Source organism: Varroa jacobsoni, unplaced genomic scaffold (genome assembly GCF_002532875.2).
Source record: "Varroa jacobsoni isolate VJ856 unplaced genomic scaffold, vjacob_1.0 contig00580, whole genome shotgun sequence".
Classification (NCBI taxonomy): Eukaryota; Metazoa; Arthropoda; class Arachnida; order Mesostigmata; family Varroidae; genus Varroa; species Varroa jacobsoni.
Window position 1 is genome coordinate 121,210 of NW_019214493.1, and position 17,687 is coordinate 138,896.

At 38.5% G+C, this 17,687-nt stretch overlaps 1 protein-coding gene across 2 annotated transcripts; it reads left to right on the forward strand.

Annotated features, from left to right (window-relative positions):
* The first annotated feature begins 652 nt into the window (after nt 1–652).
* On the forward strand, nt 653–12,294 carry LOC111271406 (protein RER1). 2 transcript variants are annotated; one of them, XM_022852156.2, is made up of 6 exons: nt 653–1,609; nt 4,288–4,426; nt 4,710–4,914; nt 5,246–5,463; nt 6,589–6,683; nt 8,736–12,294. In XM_022852156.2, exons 2-6 carry the CDS (start codon nt 4,355–4,357, stop codon nt 8,875–8,877), a joined length of 732 nt encoding a protein of 243 aa, XP_022707891.1. In that variant the 5' UTR covers nt 653–1,609; nt 4,288–4,354; the 3' UTR covers nt 8,878–12,294. The 2 variants fall into 2 exon arrangements, with proteins under 2 accessions (XP_022707891.1, XP_022707892.1); XM_022852157.2 differs by having other exon boundaries at nt 653–1,429.
* The last annotated feature ends 5,393 nt before the right edge of the window (nt 12,295–17,687 follow it).

Genomic DNA, 17,687 nt, shown 5'->3' on the forward strand with positions numbered 1-17,687 from the left:
GGTGGATTTTTCATAGGTAACGTTTTTTTATACAAATCAGCCGATCAAGCAAATATTAAAAATTAGAACATTAGCCTATCAACAGGGCGTTGTTAATGTTTTCTAGAAAGTTCAAAAGTATCGCTAAAAAGGTTCATACCATCATAAATGGGAACTTTGTTCTAGCCCTAATTATTTTGAAATAAAAAGATTGATTTATAGCTGGCTTGGTGCTATTTGACATGTAATTTCCTTTCAGGAACAGGATCTGGATACAGACAGTAGACTAAGGTACGAACAAATATACATTCGCTAATACTATGCTATATATTGAAGTCAAGAATGATTGCAGGGTCAAATAATACGCTAAAGTCTTTCACATTAATCGAGAATACTGTGACAAATCATCGCAAGTATTCTATTTCAAGTTTCCAGCTTATTTTGCAGCTTCAATAAAAAGCGTACCGCGTCGATCCAGGCGTTGAGGTTCTTGAAACATCTAACAACCTTACACAGTGTTTTTTTAGAAAAAAAATCTCGTATACTTAGCCATTGTTTTGATTGAGATTGTTATTACTGCGACAACTTGCTGCCCGTAACAACCGCCCGCCCCTAGACAGGCAGCACTTTCGACCGGCGAATGCATTCATCCTTTATTGTTTACCTTTTGTGCAGTCAGTCAAGTAGGTTCTCGTACGTGGCTCACTAATGAGCAACTAGCTATATGAAGTGTGGCTTTCTGTATATGTGTGTTTCGATCAGTATACGACTATTACTGCTCACCAGTGGTGTGCCTTCATCAGCACAAACCTCCAACAGACATCCAAAGTCCAGTCACCGTGTACACATCAACACATAACCTTAGGTGTTGTCTCAGCTATCAAAAGTAAGCAGCTGATCGTACTGAAAGTAAAAAAAAGTGAAGTGGCTGGCCCTGACGGATTCAACGACTGGCGTTCGTGTGAAGTTGTAACTACAGATAAAACTATCAGTATTAGTACTATTACCGCAGATAGTGACTTCAAGAGAAGAACGACTTGACTTCTCCGACTATCTTCGTTGTCCCTATCCCTGTGGCAGTCCGGCTGCTGCACCGCGACCGTGGTTGGTGTGCAAATCAACCGGGTTCAGTTGTCTATCCCTCGAACAGAAACATTGCCTGTCGCTACCCTTATAGAAATAACGACTGTCCCATTGGTTTAAGAAAACAAAAACCAAAGCTTTTGGGGGGTGAGCAGTGTTTTTGGCTGCAAGTGTAGGCAAGTTTGAGCCAGCGAAAAAATTAGAAAACGCTAAGTGCTGGATCAGAGGTTAACTCCCTATGCAAGTGTAGTCGGCTCAAGTGATTCTCAAAAGCAGATGGTGAATTGGAATTTGATTCGAGTTGGAATTCATGTCACTGGTCCGTTTTTTCGCCGAGAAACGTTTGGTAGTCAGCGCAGTTAGTGAGGTATGCGTGTGTGTGTGAATGCGTATGTTTGTCCCCTAATTATCGCTAGCACAGGACAGTCTTGACTCGAACAAAAGCGAATATATAAAGAGTGTAATATAGTATAACATATCAAGGTGTTATCAGCTGTGGACGTCGTGTTTATCCTCGTAACACATTTACGATCACCGCGCGCAGAACGTAAGTATGACATTGATGTAGAAAGATTAAGAAAACTACGGGAAGTATCTATGGATAGATAAAGAGTATATGTTAACATCTGGAGTACCAAACGAATTCAAAAGAAAAAGTTCGCTTTGAAGGTTGTAGCCCAACCTGCTTGGGTCATTAAGTGCCATACACAACCGCAAACTCATGCGAGCTTAGTTTTACATTCACTTTCAAGAATTCTGTAACTAGAAACTTGTAAGTTCCCAGCTTTACTGCCTCTAAACACCGCTTCAGACGGCTGCCTTCCAGCACAAAGAACTGCGACTACGAAAGGTTTCAAACCTGGATTACCTCATGTATCTATAACTTTAGTAGGCAAAACAGGTTGCTACTGCTCTATCACGGGGACCGCTATTGGAAATCAGAACGAGAATTACCGGCTGAAATAGCGGATGCCAAGTATGTAAATTTGTGCTAAACAGATAGCAGGCAATATGGGCAGAATTTCCTACACGAACTTTTGTCCCCTCGAAGCAGCGTTTCATGCTCAGAGTTATGTCTCACGGTTGCATTATTTTGGGTTTACTGTAGCTTGATCTGTTTTGGAATAGGCATGTTACTTGCTCGTTGCTATTGTTGGGTGGCGTTTTTGTAGACGCCAGACGGCTTATGTGATTGTTCCCGTAGGATTTCAGTTGCTGCTACACCCGTTGTGGCTCATTTGCTATTTGTGTATTTTTATGACTATGGTACTACGATTGCTGGTTAGTGATAGGGGCGAAACATTCGGATCCACATCTTTCCCTATGGTGACAGTCGTTCGTATTATGTTGTTATCCGACTCTACTCATGACAAACTCGAAACGCGTTCGAAATTCTGTCAAATGTGTTCCACCAAGTTGATTGAACAGGTTCTTAAGCCCTTGGCAGGCACCGTATAGGCAGCCTGGCTGTACCCTGTTCTCAGTTTGTATAATGTTATTAAGATTATTAGATTTCAAAAAGCTCTTGAAGATTATTGGATGTTGGTAGATCAGCTGCTGTGTGAAATGTTTCGTTAACGAATGCATCGACAGGATTTGATAGCACTTTGCTAGTGATGCTGGGTCAGCAGACAGTGGGTAAATTTTAATTGGCTTGCTATTGGATGACGACCATTTTTCTGATATATTTGGTTATTTTTGGCTCCCATTGTGGTATTAATTCTTCTGCAAATGTGGCTGTATTAAAATGTACTTTTCCTTCAGGCTTCATTGGTGGAAAACGAATAATATGTACTCTTTGTAACGCGTTGCCGTTATAAAGTTGAAAATAAGGTATGGCACCAGAATCAAATCTCTCCGCGATTTGGGTTAAAAGGTGTGGAAGTTTTTGAAGCTGAGCTGTGACGTAGCTCTTTTGCATATTCGGTTGATTTATCTGCTCATATATATCTTTGGTTCGAACAAGCATTAAATTTGAGCATCCGATGTCCATGTAGGATTCCATATGTAGTTAAGGGAGACTAAGCTAAGAAAAATCATTTACGGAAATTTGCCGCCGGCGCAATTGTTTGGGCGATCTAATCTCCGACTGAAAAAGTTGTGGGTCGCTGACTCAGGCCGCGTGACCAGTTCTGGATACTTGAAATGTTAGTGCTGTTCTACTTCAGTGCAATTGAAGTGGGCTAAAATGTATCCCGGCAACTGCCAACGATAGATTTTTCAAATTGTGCGCCCGAGCTTGCTTAATGCTGAAATATGTGATTACTGAAGTTATCTCCATGGTACCAGAGGAATAACTAGAACTAATCTATAATATAGTTACAAAGTTTTTCCGTTCTTAGGGAACCTTGAAAGTGTTCATGTTTTATTTCTTGGTAAATTACATATTTGTTTGCTAGCTGAATTGCCATAGACTCAGTGATGACAAAGTAAAACTGCACAGTTAACTATTTATCAATTAATGTGTCTTATATCCTCATTAGATGAAATTTATTGGCATTAAAAGAATTGTTTTTAGTTTATATTTTCTAGAATTGCGGGGTCTCATAGGCATTTATTTTGAATCGAGCGCTAATTTTCAGGCAGGAATCTGCTTTATCTTATGGCACATCGTTTAAGACAAAAGTGAAAAGTCACGTACGTTGCAGAATCCGCGATCATCCATTTAAGCGTTCATAATTTTCTTTTCTGACAATACTAATAATGAATGTTGAAGCAGCGCAGTGTGTTATTTTTAGGCTGAAACAGATGCACCTTCATTGCGCAAAACCGATTTTTTAAAAATTGGAGTTTTTTTTTAAATCAAAAACAAATATTTATGTTCACGTTTGTTGCCACCATATCAAAAGCTGCGTTAGTACTCAGGTAAGACATGTTTTTTAAGCTCTGCAGAAACTGCTTCATCTGTATGCATTGTTAGTTGTCTTTCTAAAAGTCTTTCATGTGGTTTCCCAGAATCTAGTTTTAGTAGCGAATGGCACACATTTTGCCACGCAAAATTCTGGGAGCATCCTGAATTTTATACCATGCAACAAAGAGAATCCAAAAAGAGTCGCTATGTTTGTTTTTTTTTTATGTTATAACTGTGGTGTATCTAATAATAACAGGTTGGCTCAAATACAAGTGGGCACATATTGTATACAGACAGATACGCTAGGAATGATTCACTTTAAAAGGATTATTCACTAAGAAGCTATCATTGATTTCTTTGTGGCTTTCATACAGGCGTATGATCTAACGGATAGAACATACGGTAGCAACTGGTGAAAAAATTCAACAGATTTGAAACAGAATGGAACATACAGCCGATGTTACGAGGCCCCAGCCTCCAGTAGTCGCGCTGCTCTTTCGAGGCCTTGCACAGGTACAATTGTAAACACACTCATGATAATGTATATCACCGCTTCGTGATCGTATGCAAGATGTAATTTTTTTCAGTATAGAAGCACCCGAAGTTCATTTCAGTCGTCGTTCTACCTAAATGCCTATGTGAAAATGAATGGAGAAATCGCCAGTACGTATAGTAGTATATACAATTTGTTCCTCTTTTCATTAAGATTTCTATGTTTCAACTAATAAGTACTCGTTTTGATTTTACTCTAATTCGCCTAGGTTGAAATCTGACGTTGCTATTACGATTATTTCAGAGGTATCAGCGTATACTAGATTTCGTAACACCATACGCTGTGGGAAGATGGTTCTTCTGTGTCCTCCTGATAGTCGCCTTCTTGTTGCGCATATTTTTGCTTCAGGGCTGGTACATCGTAACGTACGCTTTAGGAATTTATCACCTAAATCTGTTCATCGCATTTCTTACACCTAAAATGGATCCAGCGCTAGCAGATGACTACGGTACGTGGACCGCATAAAGTCACTCATCCCCTTGACCAACTCGACTTGAGCCCACAGTAAAGTCCTATGTGTATATCATAATCTTGTAGTGTATATTGGGAGGATTATAAGTGTCTCAAGGCTTGGAGAAGAAAACAATTTAGTTGCCAGCAACATGCGCGCAGGTACAAATTATTTATTCAGCTGCGGCAGTACTCAGTAATAATACCCAATAAAACACAGTGCACAATTAATCTTCGTTGACTTAGTATTTTAGACCAATGATGATAGAATTATTTATGGAGTTATTTAGTATTATATCTTCAATGTTTCTTTGATATTTCGTGAATAGATGACGGGGATCCGGGCTTACCAACAAGAACCAATGAGGAGTTTCGTCCTTTTATTCGTCGGCTACCTGAATTTCATTTCTGGTATTCGGCAACGAAGGCGACACTCATCGCTAGTTTTTGTACCTTCTTCGAGGCGTTCAACATTCCCGTGTTCTGGCCCATACTTCTACTTTACTTCATCACCTTATTTGTATTGACAATGAAGAAACAGATAAAGGTAAGCAATAATGTCAATGTGTAGCAGTCGACCTGCACTTATCGCAATGCAAATATAAATATTTGCACCTCATTCGCCTGCACCACAAATTATGCGTTGTATTTTAGTCGTCCATATTATGAGAACAATAATTCCGGCTTTGCGATGGTTGTTGTGATTATGTACTACATGATAACGCACCACGAATAGAAAGATATTTGCGATGCGTGTTTTGCGTATTTCGCGTTCGGTACTTCAGCCGTTTGGCATTATTTCAGGAGGCTGGTTTCTACCAGCGCGAAAAAGTGTCTATGTCCGAATTCAAATTTAACTACCACATGTACCTATGTTTAGCAGGCAAACACTTTATTCTCTGCGATAATACGGGGACAGAATTTGCAATATCTCTTAAAGTAATTGAGCCTAACTAATGTGTAATTTAATTGGGAAAAATCTTTTATGCTGTTCTGGTTTCTGTTCAAGTGTGCGAACTTCAGCTATCTTTATAGACGGACTATTAATTGCAAAAAAATTGAAATGATTCCCACTGCTTGAAGGACAGTAGTCCGCCATCGGGAAGCGGGTCACCGATAGTAAAACGGTAGTAAATCGTTTTAATTATTGATTACCATATTAGCAAAACCTGCAATAAACGTCATAAGGTTTATCTTAAATAAAGCTAATATTGATATTAAGTCGCCTTCACGTACCCTGACCAGGGTATTTGCTTGCTTGATGACTAGTTATATAAATTCAGCAGCTGATTATAGAAAGTCCCACCGCCAGACATGAGCGTAATGGCTCGGTTTAACAAACCTGAACTGCAATTTACTGAAGCCTCATGCTTCACAGAACTGAAACCAATTGTTTTTTTAACCGTAATAAAGCGCGTTCCTAGATATAATGCATAAGACTTATTAATCTTTAGCTTACTAGACTAACAAACAAATTGTAAAAATCTATCTTTGAAATTATTCGGATCCACTTCTATCTTTGTATGAAAATTTAATCGATTTATATGTATGTGTGCTACTTGTAGACATATAGATAACATTGGTCAATTAATTCATTTATACATTTTACTTAGGCTATCCAGTACTAAATGCTGCCTTGTCCTTTTTTTGGGTTTCTACTTTTTCATTTCAGCACATGATCAAGTATCGTTACATTCCGTTCTCGGTGGGCAAACAGAAGTACAAGCCCCGTCAGCAGCCAGAGTCGGCAACGAGCTTCCTTAGCAAGTGAGGTCAACAACAGCAACAAAAACCAACAATTACAATAGAACCATCACAGAGAAACCTAAGTTGAACTAACACTAAACGCGGCGAGACTAGTAGTGAGACTTAGCGCCAGGGGAGGGGAGGGGGGCGGGTATCTCCCATAAACCATCTCTGTATCGTCAGCACTTCAAAATTGCTCCCACCAACATGAACCAGACCTGTTATTATGCACCAAACGTCCACCACTGGTTTTCTGCCCGCTGACGTCATCATCTCTTCCATATGCACTGACCGCTGCATGAACTGAAGTTTTTAGTCCTACACTCAACCCATCCAAAGACGCGGGCACCTTAACAAAATGTGAGAAACCGTCACAAGGGTTTTAAAAAACCGCGCTTCCTTTATTATCTGTTATAAATAAACGCCCGAAGCCTATGACGGAGAATACCTCGGATATTGCTAGATTTTCTCTTCTAAGCTTAGACCCATTGAGCTTGGCCACAAGCATAATATTATGCTGGACAATGTACTGGTAACAAAGACGAAATGGCCCGAGTTTTCATTTGCTGCTGATACTGGCCGAGGTTCGAGTATTGCAGCAAATCTTTATGGACTGCTCGAGTGCGTACGACACCTACAACAAACTAAGAAAGAAGAAACATTTAATGATAATATTATATAAAATTATATTTAATACAAAAATATGAGCTGAATGTCTGCATAAGTGGCAAAAAGAGAGCAAAAAATTAGCAGTGAACAAAGTGGACAAGATCCTGTGTCAAAGGTGAAGCACCTGTCAAAAACAACATAAGCTGTGTCTTTTGCGGGCTAACCTTTTGTGTCAGTTACTGAGCTATCTCGGCGGCAGAATAAAGCGTATGCAAGTCAGGCGATAGTTTCAGAATTTACTAAATTTTTAGGAAAAAAGCACAAACAGATCCCGGGTCCCGTTAAATAAAGAATCAAATGTGAATATAACAATTGTCGAGGACTTTTGAGATCAGCTATCATCCGTATGTGTTCTGTAAGCTAGCTTAGACACTTTGTCAGAGCTAGTTGACGTTGTTTGATGCTAGTTGATAGTATTGATGTACTCTTTTCATGCTTAGTTTGTGAAGTGTGTGCCGGAAACTTGAACCACATTAAATATTGCCTCAAATCAGGTGTAAGATTAAACGACAGTAGAAAGTAGTTCTGTACAGTACTGTAATAATAATAATAATAATGATGATTGAATAATAATATTAATAATAATCATGTGTCTATATATTGGACATATAAAGTTTGTGTTATTTAGTAAGTGCATCTTCTCTTTATTATTACCTTTACTTCATTGGAATGTTATTAGCTTTCTTTAAATTATTAGATAAGTGGGTGATCATTTCAAATATCAGGTGTCTATACTCTAGAGAGGCGCTTTCGGTGATGTTGGAGAACTTTAGAGAAAAATTCAGATAGTCAGAGGGTTACTACTATATGAACATCTTTCTTCAATACTCGATCATTTTTTCGGAACCGGTACTCAGCCAGCGAGTAAGTCAACACTCTATTGCCGAATACATGACAGACTTCCCACCAGCTTTCGGCCTTTTATTTTGATATCTTTGGAATTCAATAGGTACAGTCCACCATTTGTATACGCCTCCTTGGCATGCCTTTATTGTACATATTAGTGGTATATATATACTCAAAGACATTAGTTTTGGTAAAATGTCGCTTTTCCTTCATTACCACGACTTCACATTTCACTATGTTATACCATTACACGCAACTGTTCTTATGGGACTCTTGTTGTTTAGGCCATTTTCTGTCTCTACCGTTCGTCATTGCTTAGTACTGCTGCTATTGCGTGGTGGTTTGTTGACGTTGTCACGATTACTGTGGTAAAGAGCCTCTATAGAAAATAAGAACGTGTAAACTTACTAACCTATAATGTTTTGCGTATTATCCACATTGATTTACCTATCGATTACCCACCCTTAACACTGTGTGTTGTGGCAATATTGTCGTCGTAGGCTGTAGCCGTAATTATTATATTCGATGCTGTGTTGTGGGTGTGCATTGTTGTTTCAGTGCCGATTCGTCCGGGCCGCGAGGGACATCAAACCTTCTCCCACAACACAACACTGCTCTCCTCTTCCCAGTTATCCAGGCTGGGTCGCCACAACACGCGCCACAACAAGTGCAGCATCAACGGCAGCATGAGAATCTTTAATATAATAGTATAATTTGATAGAGACCAATACCACAAATGTAAGAAAGGGAAAATAGGAAACATTATGAGAATTATTTTTGAAATAATAATAGACTATTCTTACTGTTAGGGTGAATTATTGTTAAGTCGGTTTGCTGAAGGTTCGAATAAGAAAAATCGGGAAATATAAAGTTTGTTATAGTGAGGTGATTCGAACAGATTTCTGTGGGAGGAAGAAAGACAAGTAAAGCAAATAGATATAGTTATATAGTTCAATAAGGTTAGTTGTTCATTTGGCGCAAAGTAGAGCGTGCAGCGTTTGACCTTCTGACCATAATAACATCGTTTATTTGTATCAGTGATTCGATGCGGTGCAATATTATTTTAGCAGGTAATGCAATGCGTGAGTGGCGCAACACAAATAAGTATTCGACGGGGAAATGGCAGACCACAAAGATTTTGCGCCTAATTGAGCAAAGGCATTACTATGCTTTTTCTTTTTTAAACAAAACAAACACGTAGATAATCACATACTTCGGATGGTCCACAGGTATGCATGCTGCATACTCTATTGTTAGTTGTACAATTACTGCTAGTAGTACTATTTTTTAAATAAGAAAAAAGTCAATTTTTTTTCTTGGAGAAGCTGAGGGCAGGGTAAATAGGTGTCCGTCTTAGCAAAAAAGAGACACGATTCGCATGCGTCATAACCTGTGAATAATGTGTTCACATGTTATTTACCAACACGTCCCTTACTGTCGTCCATGACAATAATACAACGACAACGATGCTGGTCTTTAGCCGATAAATAAAAAAAAAAAATAAATAATATAAAAATGAAACGATGATACGAGATCAAAAAGGGGAATAAATATGCCAGAGGGAGAGGGCGAGAGAGGTAAATGTCATTAATGCTTTATGACTAGTTATAATAATAGTTATAACAAATGGCACTATGTGCTACTCTTATAATCTCGAATGCGATCTGAGAGGACATCTGCAGCTTCCTGAACCTGCATATAACCGGCAGAGAAGATTACAGGGGTAGGCAGAGGACACGCAGGTACAAATTAAACGTCGTACAACTAGTCCAACTAAGCAATTTTATATATCAAATCCAATAGTACTTCCAATTGTTGATAAAATTGCAAAAATCATGATCTTCACATGCCTCGTAGGGAGAGGCAAATGACGTGTTCTTGCGGGTATGCCCGGCGCTTAGAAATCACAAACACTGAAATATTCAACAAATTGGTAACATATTGCATTAGAGCTGCTCATATTGAATCTTGTTTCCAATATACGAGATACAGATTTTTTAGGCCACAACAGTAGAACGAGTTTCCTATTACTTCATTACGGTCACTCGCAATTAGTAATGGTGCACAATGAATTTGCTGAGGAAGTCAAGAATTGAGGGATTTATCCCATCTTGGTGTGTTCTGGTAATAATACGGACCTGAATTAGGACAGAGGAATGAGCCAGTGAGTCCAATAATTAGAACATTGTTTCCATGTTTAATGATTAGTGTCGAAGTATCTTAGCGCATACACATATTATTGTTGAATTAAAGTACTGTTAGCATTTTTAAGACCGATCTAGACCTTTAATGTCAAGCAACGCGTTTAGCAGTCATTGTAGCAATTTCCTTTCTAGTGGCGACGACAATAAGGATAAGAATGAGGATAAACGACGAAGCCAAACTATATATATATATATATATATATATATATACAAACCATCCACGTTTCCGGTGCTGCCGTACAACGTTGCTTCAGACCGAACGATATCTACGTTTTGATTCAAATCTACATCATCTCACATGTCTCTATTAAATGCACACATATTATGGCCAAAACGGCTAAGACAGCCGCTGCTGTCCGGTTCATGGAGGAAGACTCATTCAAACGAAGTAAGCTGAGCCCTTGAGAGATCTCCAGTTAGCTTTTGCGTGGTGTCCACTGTCGTAGTGAGATTTCGACAAAAATTTAGGTCCGCGCTGCTGCACGTGTTTTAATCCATACATACTTGTTCTTTCTACACTGCCTTTGACATAGTTCTTTTTATCTCTACCGAATCAAAATGATTTATTCTTTCTTGAACTAAAGATCTTCGAGCGGTGTTTTAATCATTGCGCATAGATAGACCGAATTTCCTGGTAGTTTGGAATTTACGGCGCGTGAAACTCATACCGGGTCACAAGTTTCTCGATGGCGACAATGTTTTTTAGTAAATGTACAAATTGCGGTTGCAAATTCCTTGAACCGCAATTCCGGTGACTAGCTAACACTCCGCAATGCAGGCCGAATCTTCGCAAATTTCGGCGGTGAGGAAATAGACGCTGTAACTGTGATTATTGCGCGTCGTAAGCAATTCAGCCACGATCATTTATTCTGGTAACATTCAGGTAAACAAATAATTAACAAATGAATTAATAACAAAGAAGTTTAGTGAACACCCTAGTATCCGCATAAATTCGCTACTTCTAGAGTGCTGAAACAATCTGTTTTTAACACAAATTCCGTAAAGTAATTATTTGCTAATTGTATAGGAAGATGATTAATAAAAAGTGAATAAAGGCATATGAAGGTTAATAATAAGACGAAAAACTGCGGACAAATTATTATTGTTTAGACCGACCTAAATAGGTCTATGCTGCTGCTGCGAATTCTAACAAACAACGAACATTCTTGCACAAAATGCTCTGTTACAGACAAACTACTTCAAACCAAACAGTCAAAGATTATAACGTCCAGGCAACAGCTATAGAAGTATTTTGTACTTATTTAAGTGTCTTATGCTTTAAAGGAAAACATTTTAGTGGAACAACAGATTGTATTTATATCGCACCAGGTCTTAGGTTACGTCACAGGCAAATACGGACGAATTGCACGCAAAGCGTGCTCTGCGCTTTAAGTAACATAAATTTTATCAATCAGAGGATAACGAGTTTAAGAATAATACTAATGGTCACTGTGTCTGCGGAGTTCAGGGCTTTTTATCTAGAAGTTACGTATATGTGTAAGGTTGTCATAGAATCGCCGGAAGAGAACTGGTTTAGTGGAGCGACTTTTTTTGAAAAAGGTGGAGCACCGCGTGCTGTAGGCCACATACTATTAATAGGCGTATGGCCCTGCGAATAATGGAAAGAAATGGTCATTCATTGCCGCGTTAAATAAATGACGTCTTCGAACGGTCATGGCTAGGCCATGGCGGTATGAGGAGGAAAAATAACTTCCTGATTCGGCTGAGCCAACGACTGGGCGGCCGAAACGCAATCATGTATAGAAAATAAATTTTAGAAGAACACTGGCACCGTAGAATGCGTATACCAGATCGATAACGCTATATGAAAAACCAAAAGCGTAATAAAATAATGAAACCAAATAGATAAAGGTAGCAACAAGATGAAATAAATTAACATTTTTCTACCTGAATTTCGTCTATTGCTTAGCTTGCGTTCGATGCTCAACAGTGCCTGATGTATGAGTAGTATAAGGCACTCATCCGGCTGCATTAAAAACAAGCGTACATATATTCATGTATATAGTATAGTGCAAATTTGTTCATTTTTAGAAAAGTTTTTAAGCGGTCTGGTGTTTATAATCTGTGATTGAACACCATTGGCCCATAAATAAGCTTTTGACAAAATGTACAAAGGTTTACCTAACCATAGTGAGCTAGGCTTATCATTCATTAAAATATTTACGACTGCCTGCTTTTCTTGATAATGGTCATTTATTGAACTCGAGGAGAACTCTAATGCGCATCATTGCACAAATGCATATGGATAGGGTGAGGCAAAAGTCTTAGTTGGAGAGTTTTACGTTACATTTGTTACAGTAGTAAAAGATACGTGAATAAATGGAATAAAAACCATATTTAACTGCGTAAGATAATTGTAGCAGGGCAATCTTGACACTGCGTTATAACTACTCAATTTAACGCTTTTCACTATTTATACATTATACATAAGGTCTGCTTTTTAGATTTAAACGAACACTTGCGTCATGTCTACGATCAATGATTTCTACGCAAAGAGCTTAGCAGTAACCAGACTCTAGGAGCCGCGAAAGTCCATTGACGTGCGATCCGATAATCGCGGCAGCTATTCCAGTAAACCTCGTTGATCTATTTATCTATTTGGCAACTTCGTCCAGGAATTTGAACACGTTTGATGCGCAACGCAGTAGCGCTTCGACTAGTTAGAAAAAAAGAGACAAGCTACCGTATTGCAGTCTAAATGGTGACAGAATGATGTCTGGTAGCGCACTCAGGTGCAAATCGTAAATACTGCAAGAAAAAGAAACATAGCCAACAACTGGTGAAATGACAGCGATTGATTTCGGCCAATTCAGCTGCTGCTCTAACCTTCACTACTCTGATGAGGATTTTTTGTTGCCCAATAGGCATTATATCATCGATTTTGAGCACCTGAGAATTTGAAATGAGCTTCATCAGATCGCACCATCTATGCGATATATTTAATATATTAGTCTCATACTGATGCGTGCTCAATTTAACCATTAAAGAGATTTTCTTTTAAAAAGTCTCTTGGTTTCTTCGTCCTACTGTAGCACAGTAGTGGCAGCAAAGGCCGTAACCATAACAAGAAGACGTGGATCGAGGTGGCCGGCGTAAGTAGTGTAACAAGCAACACATCCTGCACGTTTCTTTGGTCATAGGGAGTACATACATTGTAAGTCCTTATCTCTTATCTGAAGCAACAGAAATAGCAATGAAAATAGCCAACCGTCGATGAAAAGAAAGATCGCATATAGTATTTTACATCGGGACTGTCAGTCCACACTACAAGCCCTGTTTTCACAAATTTCAGCGGGAAACTGAAGCGGCCTCAGTCATGACGTGGACCCCTTCTAGATAAACCCCATAGTAATTTCTCATGGTAAATGTTTGGAGTGATTCCATATATAACGAATAGAACCTAACATAACTGCACGAAAAAAGTACCGTATCAAACACACTATAATTCTGCGATCTTTTTTTATTCAAAACAAATGTGCATACAGCAAATCATGAAGCAATGTCAGCTGATACATTCTCAAAACTAATTTTTGCGTTATATGCCTCAAAGATCCCTGGGCTATATCTAGCTCGGGAGAAATTCTTCCTGTGAATTTCTCGGAGTTCTTAATAAATAACTTTCTAACATTTGTTATCTTCTGATAGGTAGCCGTTTTCGGCCTGCCACTTATTAGGGTATCGGAGACGGGCTGGTGACTTCAAAGGCGTCGCATATGGCGCGGGTTTCATTTTAGTGATGATGGCGTGCTTCCAAAGTCGAATTTACTTTTGCTGAATTTCTATGTTTCGAGTTTTACTTCTGGTATCATCGTTAGGCAATCTATCAAACGGTTGGCTGGCTTCCAGCACAAAACGAAGCCTGTCTACACCGGTGTTCCACAACGTGTCTAACATTAGCAAGCAAAGACCCACTAAGCTCCGACGGGGACTCTGCTCTGCGTTTTCTGTCCACCATTATCGGTTGATGATGCACCATAAACCTTTGTTTAGAACCACGTTGAAATATCGGCGTATAAAACCTACAATAGCACATAGTAGTCAAACTAGATGATCAGTACGAAACGTTTGGTTTGTGGGACATGCGATTATATGAGCTTCTATCATGGAAGTCTTTGAGGAAGGTGCGTTAGGATGATGGCAAGTTTTAGTTTTTCAGCAAAATCAAAGAGATCAAGATAAATAATCAAGGAAAAATAATGTATTTAAGGAATATGAAGAACTATTCTCAAGGTCGACAACTGCAGATGTGGCAGCTATGCCGTTTCATAGTTAAATAAGTTAAAAAAAACTCCAGTTAGGTTTGGCAAGATCCGCTCCGGTTAGATTCCTAAAGTAGAAGGGGATACATTTTTGACGTTATATTTGAAAGAGGTTATTCCGAGGGTCTGTTCACATAGAAAGAACATTGTTCGCATAAAACTGTTATAAAAAATTTAAAAAATAATGCAGAATTAACAGATGGCGCGTGAAAAACTGTTGTTTACAGTATGTTGTTCTCCACTTCTCTCATTCCAGTTTCCTTTGACTTCGTGAATATTGTCTGCCGCTGACGTTTATGTTTATGTCGGCTTGAACAGTTGAAATTTTGACTGAAAGCGCCAGGGTAGCCGGCTCAAACTCTAACAACACCACTACATACTTCATGACAAATCCAATTAAGTAAAGCAAATATATCCAACAGGATACAACGAAAAGGGAATAGGCATCGACTTCAGGTGGCAGTCGTCGAGTGAAAACTGGCGCTCGTCGTTCGAAACACTGCTTGGCCTTCTTTGCTCTGAAATTGTAGTTTCCAAGAACTTGTTGATACAAACCATTTGTGTATGTTTTTTGTCTTGAATAGCTAGAAACTTGGTTTTCGAACTCCGTGGATATATATTGTCAAACATGTTAATACATTATATAGGACATGTTCAACGACAAGTTGTGACTGGTTAAAGGGAGCTTTTTGCGATGAGCGAGAAATTTGCGACTTGATCCGAAAACCTTGTTGGGGCCGAATCTAAGAAAATATCCTTTTATATAAATGTATAATGACATGTGCGACATAATTCACTCGTGTCATAAGAAACTGTCGTTTCGTTGGATAAGATGGTTTACCGATAGTCACTTGCGTGTAATATTGCATTGAATCCATTAGCACAACCATAGGATTATAGAAATGGTACTAGGATACATTTATCCTAAATGTAACATTAAATCTCCATTTTTACTGTGTTTGTTTACATATTTCTTTCTACTTAGATAGATGTGATGAAAATTGTACGTATCTGTTATGCTGTTATAGCCGAACCTAGTGTAGTTTGAAACTTAATAACTTTTGAACTACTTGTGCTAGAATGATGATGCTTAATATGTTAGAGGTACTTTCTTTTATCTTTTGCACACTTTTCTAGCACACTAGCATGTTCTGGACAGTCATATATCTTCCATTCACGTTCCTACGTGTGATTTCTATGCAGATTCTTTATTTATGGCTTGTCAAAGTAAATGGATAGCGATATACGCTTTCCCACCAGTTATTTTTTTAGGGTATAGAAAGCCTTATAATGATGCGCACTTAGATCAGGAGAACAAGCAGGTTAAGGCTAACGTTGAATATATTTTTGCTCAATCCAGAAGGTAACAGAGACATGGCAATGAGGTATAACCGAGTTGTTAGGTAACCAGGTTGCTATCGTACCAATCGTTCGGGAAACCGTCCTTTGAAAAATTCGAGATAACAAGCAGTATTCATTGATTAATTTTTGGCAAACGTCGTATGGTAGTACTTATTCCAGATGTCCATTGCATATAATACCATCACATTAAGTTCGAGCTCAGCTTCTCTTCGGGCGACGCCACTGGTCTCTGTCTGTCTGGTTGGCGGTAGAAATCGAACTGTTTCGTCTACGACCACCGTAAGTTCCAGGCGATTTTCTGATGATTAAAGTTTCGCGAATTCCACATCGAATACATAACGTGTCTTTAATTTAATTAAGACGAGCTGTTCGATCGTCACATTTTGAGTATCTGGATTATAATTCTATAATATGACACATACGAAGTGCCAGTATTGGCCAAAAGCTTAGACTTCAAGCTCTGCTTTCGTGAAAAGCCTCCTCAATTGCGGCAATGCGTCTTTATCCTTTGGGTCGCAAAATTTCGTTTCTTTAGTTTTCAATACCCCAATTTCCGTTCGTGGGACGTTTGCGCCATTCGCGTACAGTGCTTCCGCTTAAAGCTTCCTTGCCTGATGTCTTAACCGATCTTCGATGAATTTCTGGAGCGCTAAATTTGATACTTGAGACTAAAAGATGTTTTTATTTTTGAAATAATTTTTTCTAAAGTAAAAAAATCACCTGGTTTTTCACTCATAACTTTATAATAGACCGGGGTATTTACTAGCCAGGTTTTGTCTGTTAACGGTACGTAGATCAAAAGTATTCTAACTTCCGTCGGATTAGCCTACCACATAAATATACAGGACACAGCCTTCAAATTGGGATTTTTTCATAGTTTTGTTTTTATGAATGTATCTAAATTTAAAAAAAAAAAAGATATTTTAATGATTTTCTTACATGCACTACAAGTGTCATTCCTTACAGTTATAGTTATTCACTGTCATTACAGCCTGAATTGAGGACCTAACTACTGGTTAATTATTTTCAGAATATTATTTTTTAATTCACTCATAGCTTTTTTTTTTTATGGTAATCCTTAGCACGATTGGTAAATGTACATTCCCCTACGCTCAAATATGCTACATACAACGAGACTAAGTTTTGGGCCGATAGAAGCCAAAAATCCTAAGAACGTAACGTCTCAGAACGGCCAAAAATGTCCAAGAGGTGCAAAAAAGCCTAGGAACTGCCAAAAAGTCTAATCCTTGGAACTTATCTGGATAACATAATTGACAATTGAGATTTTCTTCTCTAGAAAGGCCGTAAATTTTTTTTATGTCAAAGATCAAGGCGTATTAAAAATGGCTTTTTGATCATTTTTTGAGCCGTTTAAATCTTTGACTTTGTTTCATAGAAATCTTCCTCAGATTTTTTAGAGGCCGTGTGAAAACCAACAATAGCAAAGACCGTCATCTTGAGGCAAAAAAAATATTTGGTAATAATAAGGTGTTCGTCCAGTTTAAAGAGATTGTATATCAGTTGCAAATTGCATAAAGGACGCAATATATTCTACCGTTCCGTTAAAGAAAAAGCTGCTTATTTTTCCGTACTGAAAATGGCGGGCCAACCCGTGCGCGCAATAATAAATAACTCGACAGTCTTCCCAATATATATAGATCTAT

Bases quoted from the DNA above. Each gene is read 5' to 3' on its own strand.
- LOC111271406 (XM_022852156.2), top strand. From the start codon at position 4,355: ATGGAACATACAGCCGATGTTACGAGGCCCCAGCCTCCAGTAGTCGCG. The intron at 4,915-5,245 runs GTACGTGGACCG...TTTCGTGAATAG, and splicing joins AGCGCTAGCAGATGACTACG to ATGACGGGGATCCGGGCTTA. The intron at 5,464-6,588 runs GTAAGCAATAAT...TTTTCATTTCAG, and splicing joins CAATGAAGAAACAGATAAAG to CACATGATCAAGTATCGTTA.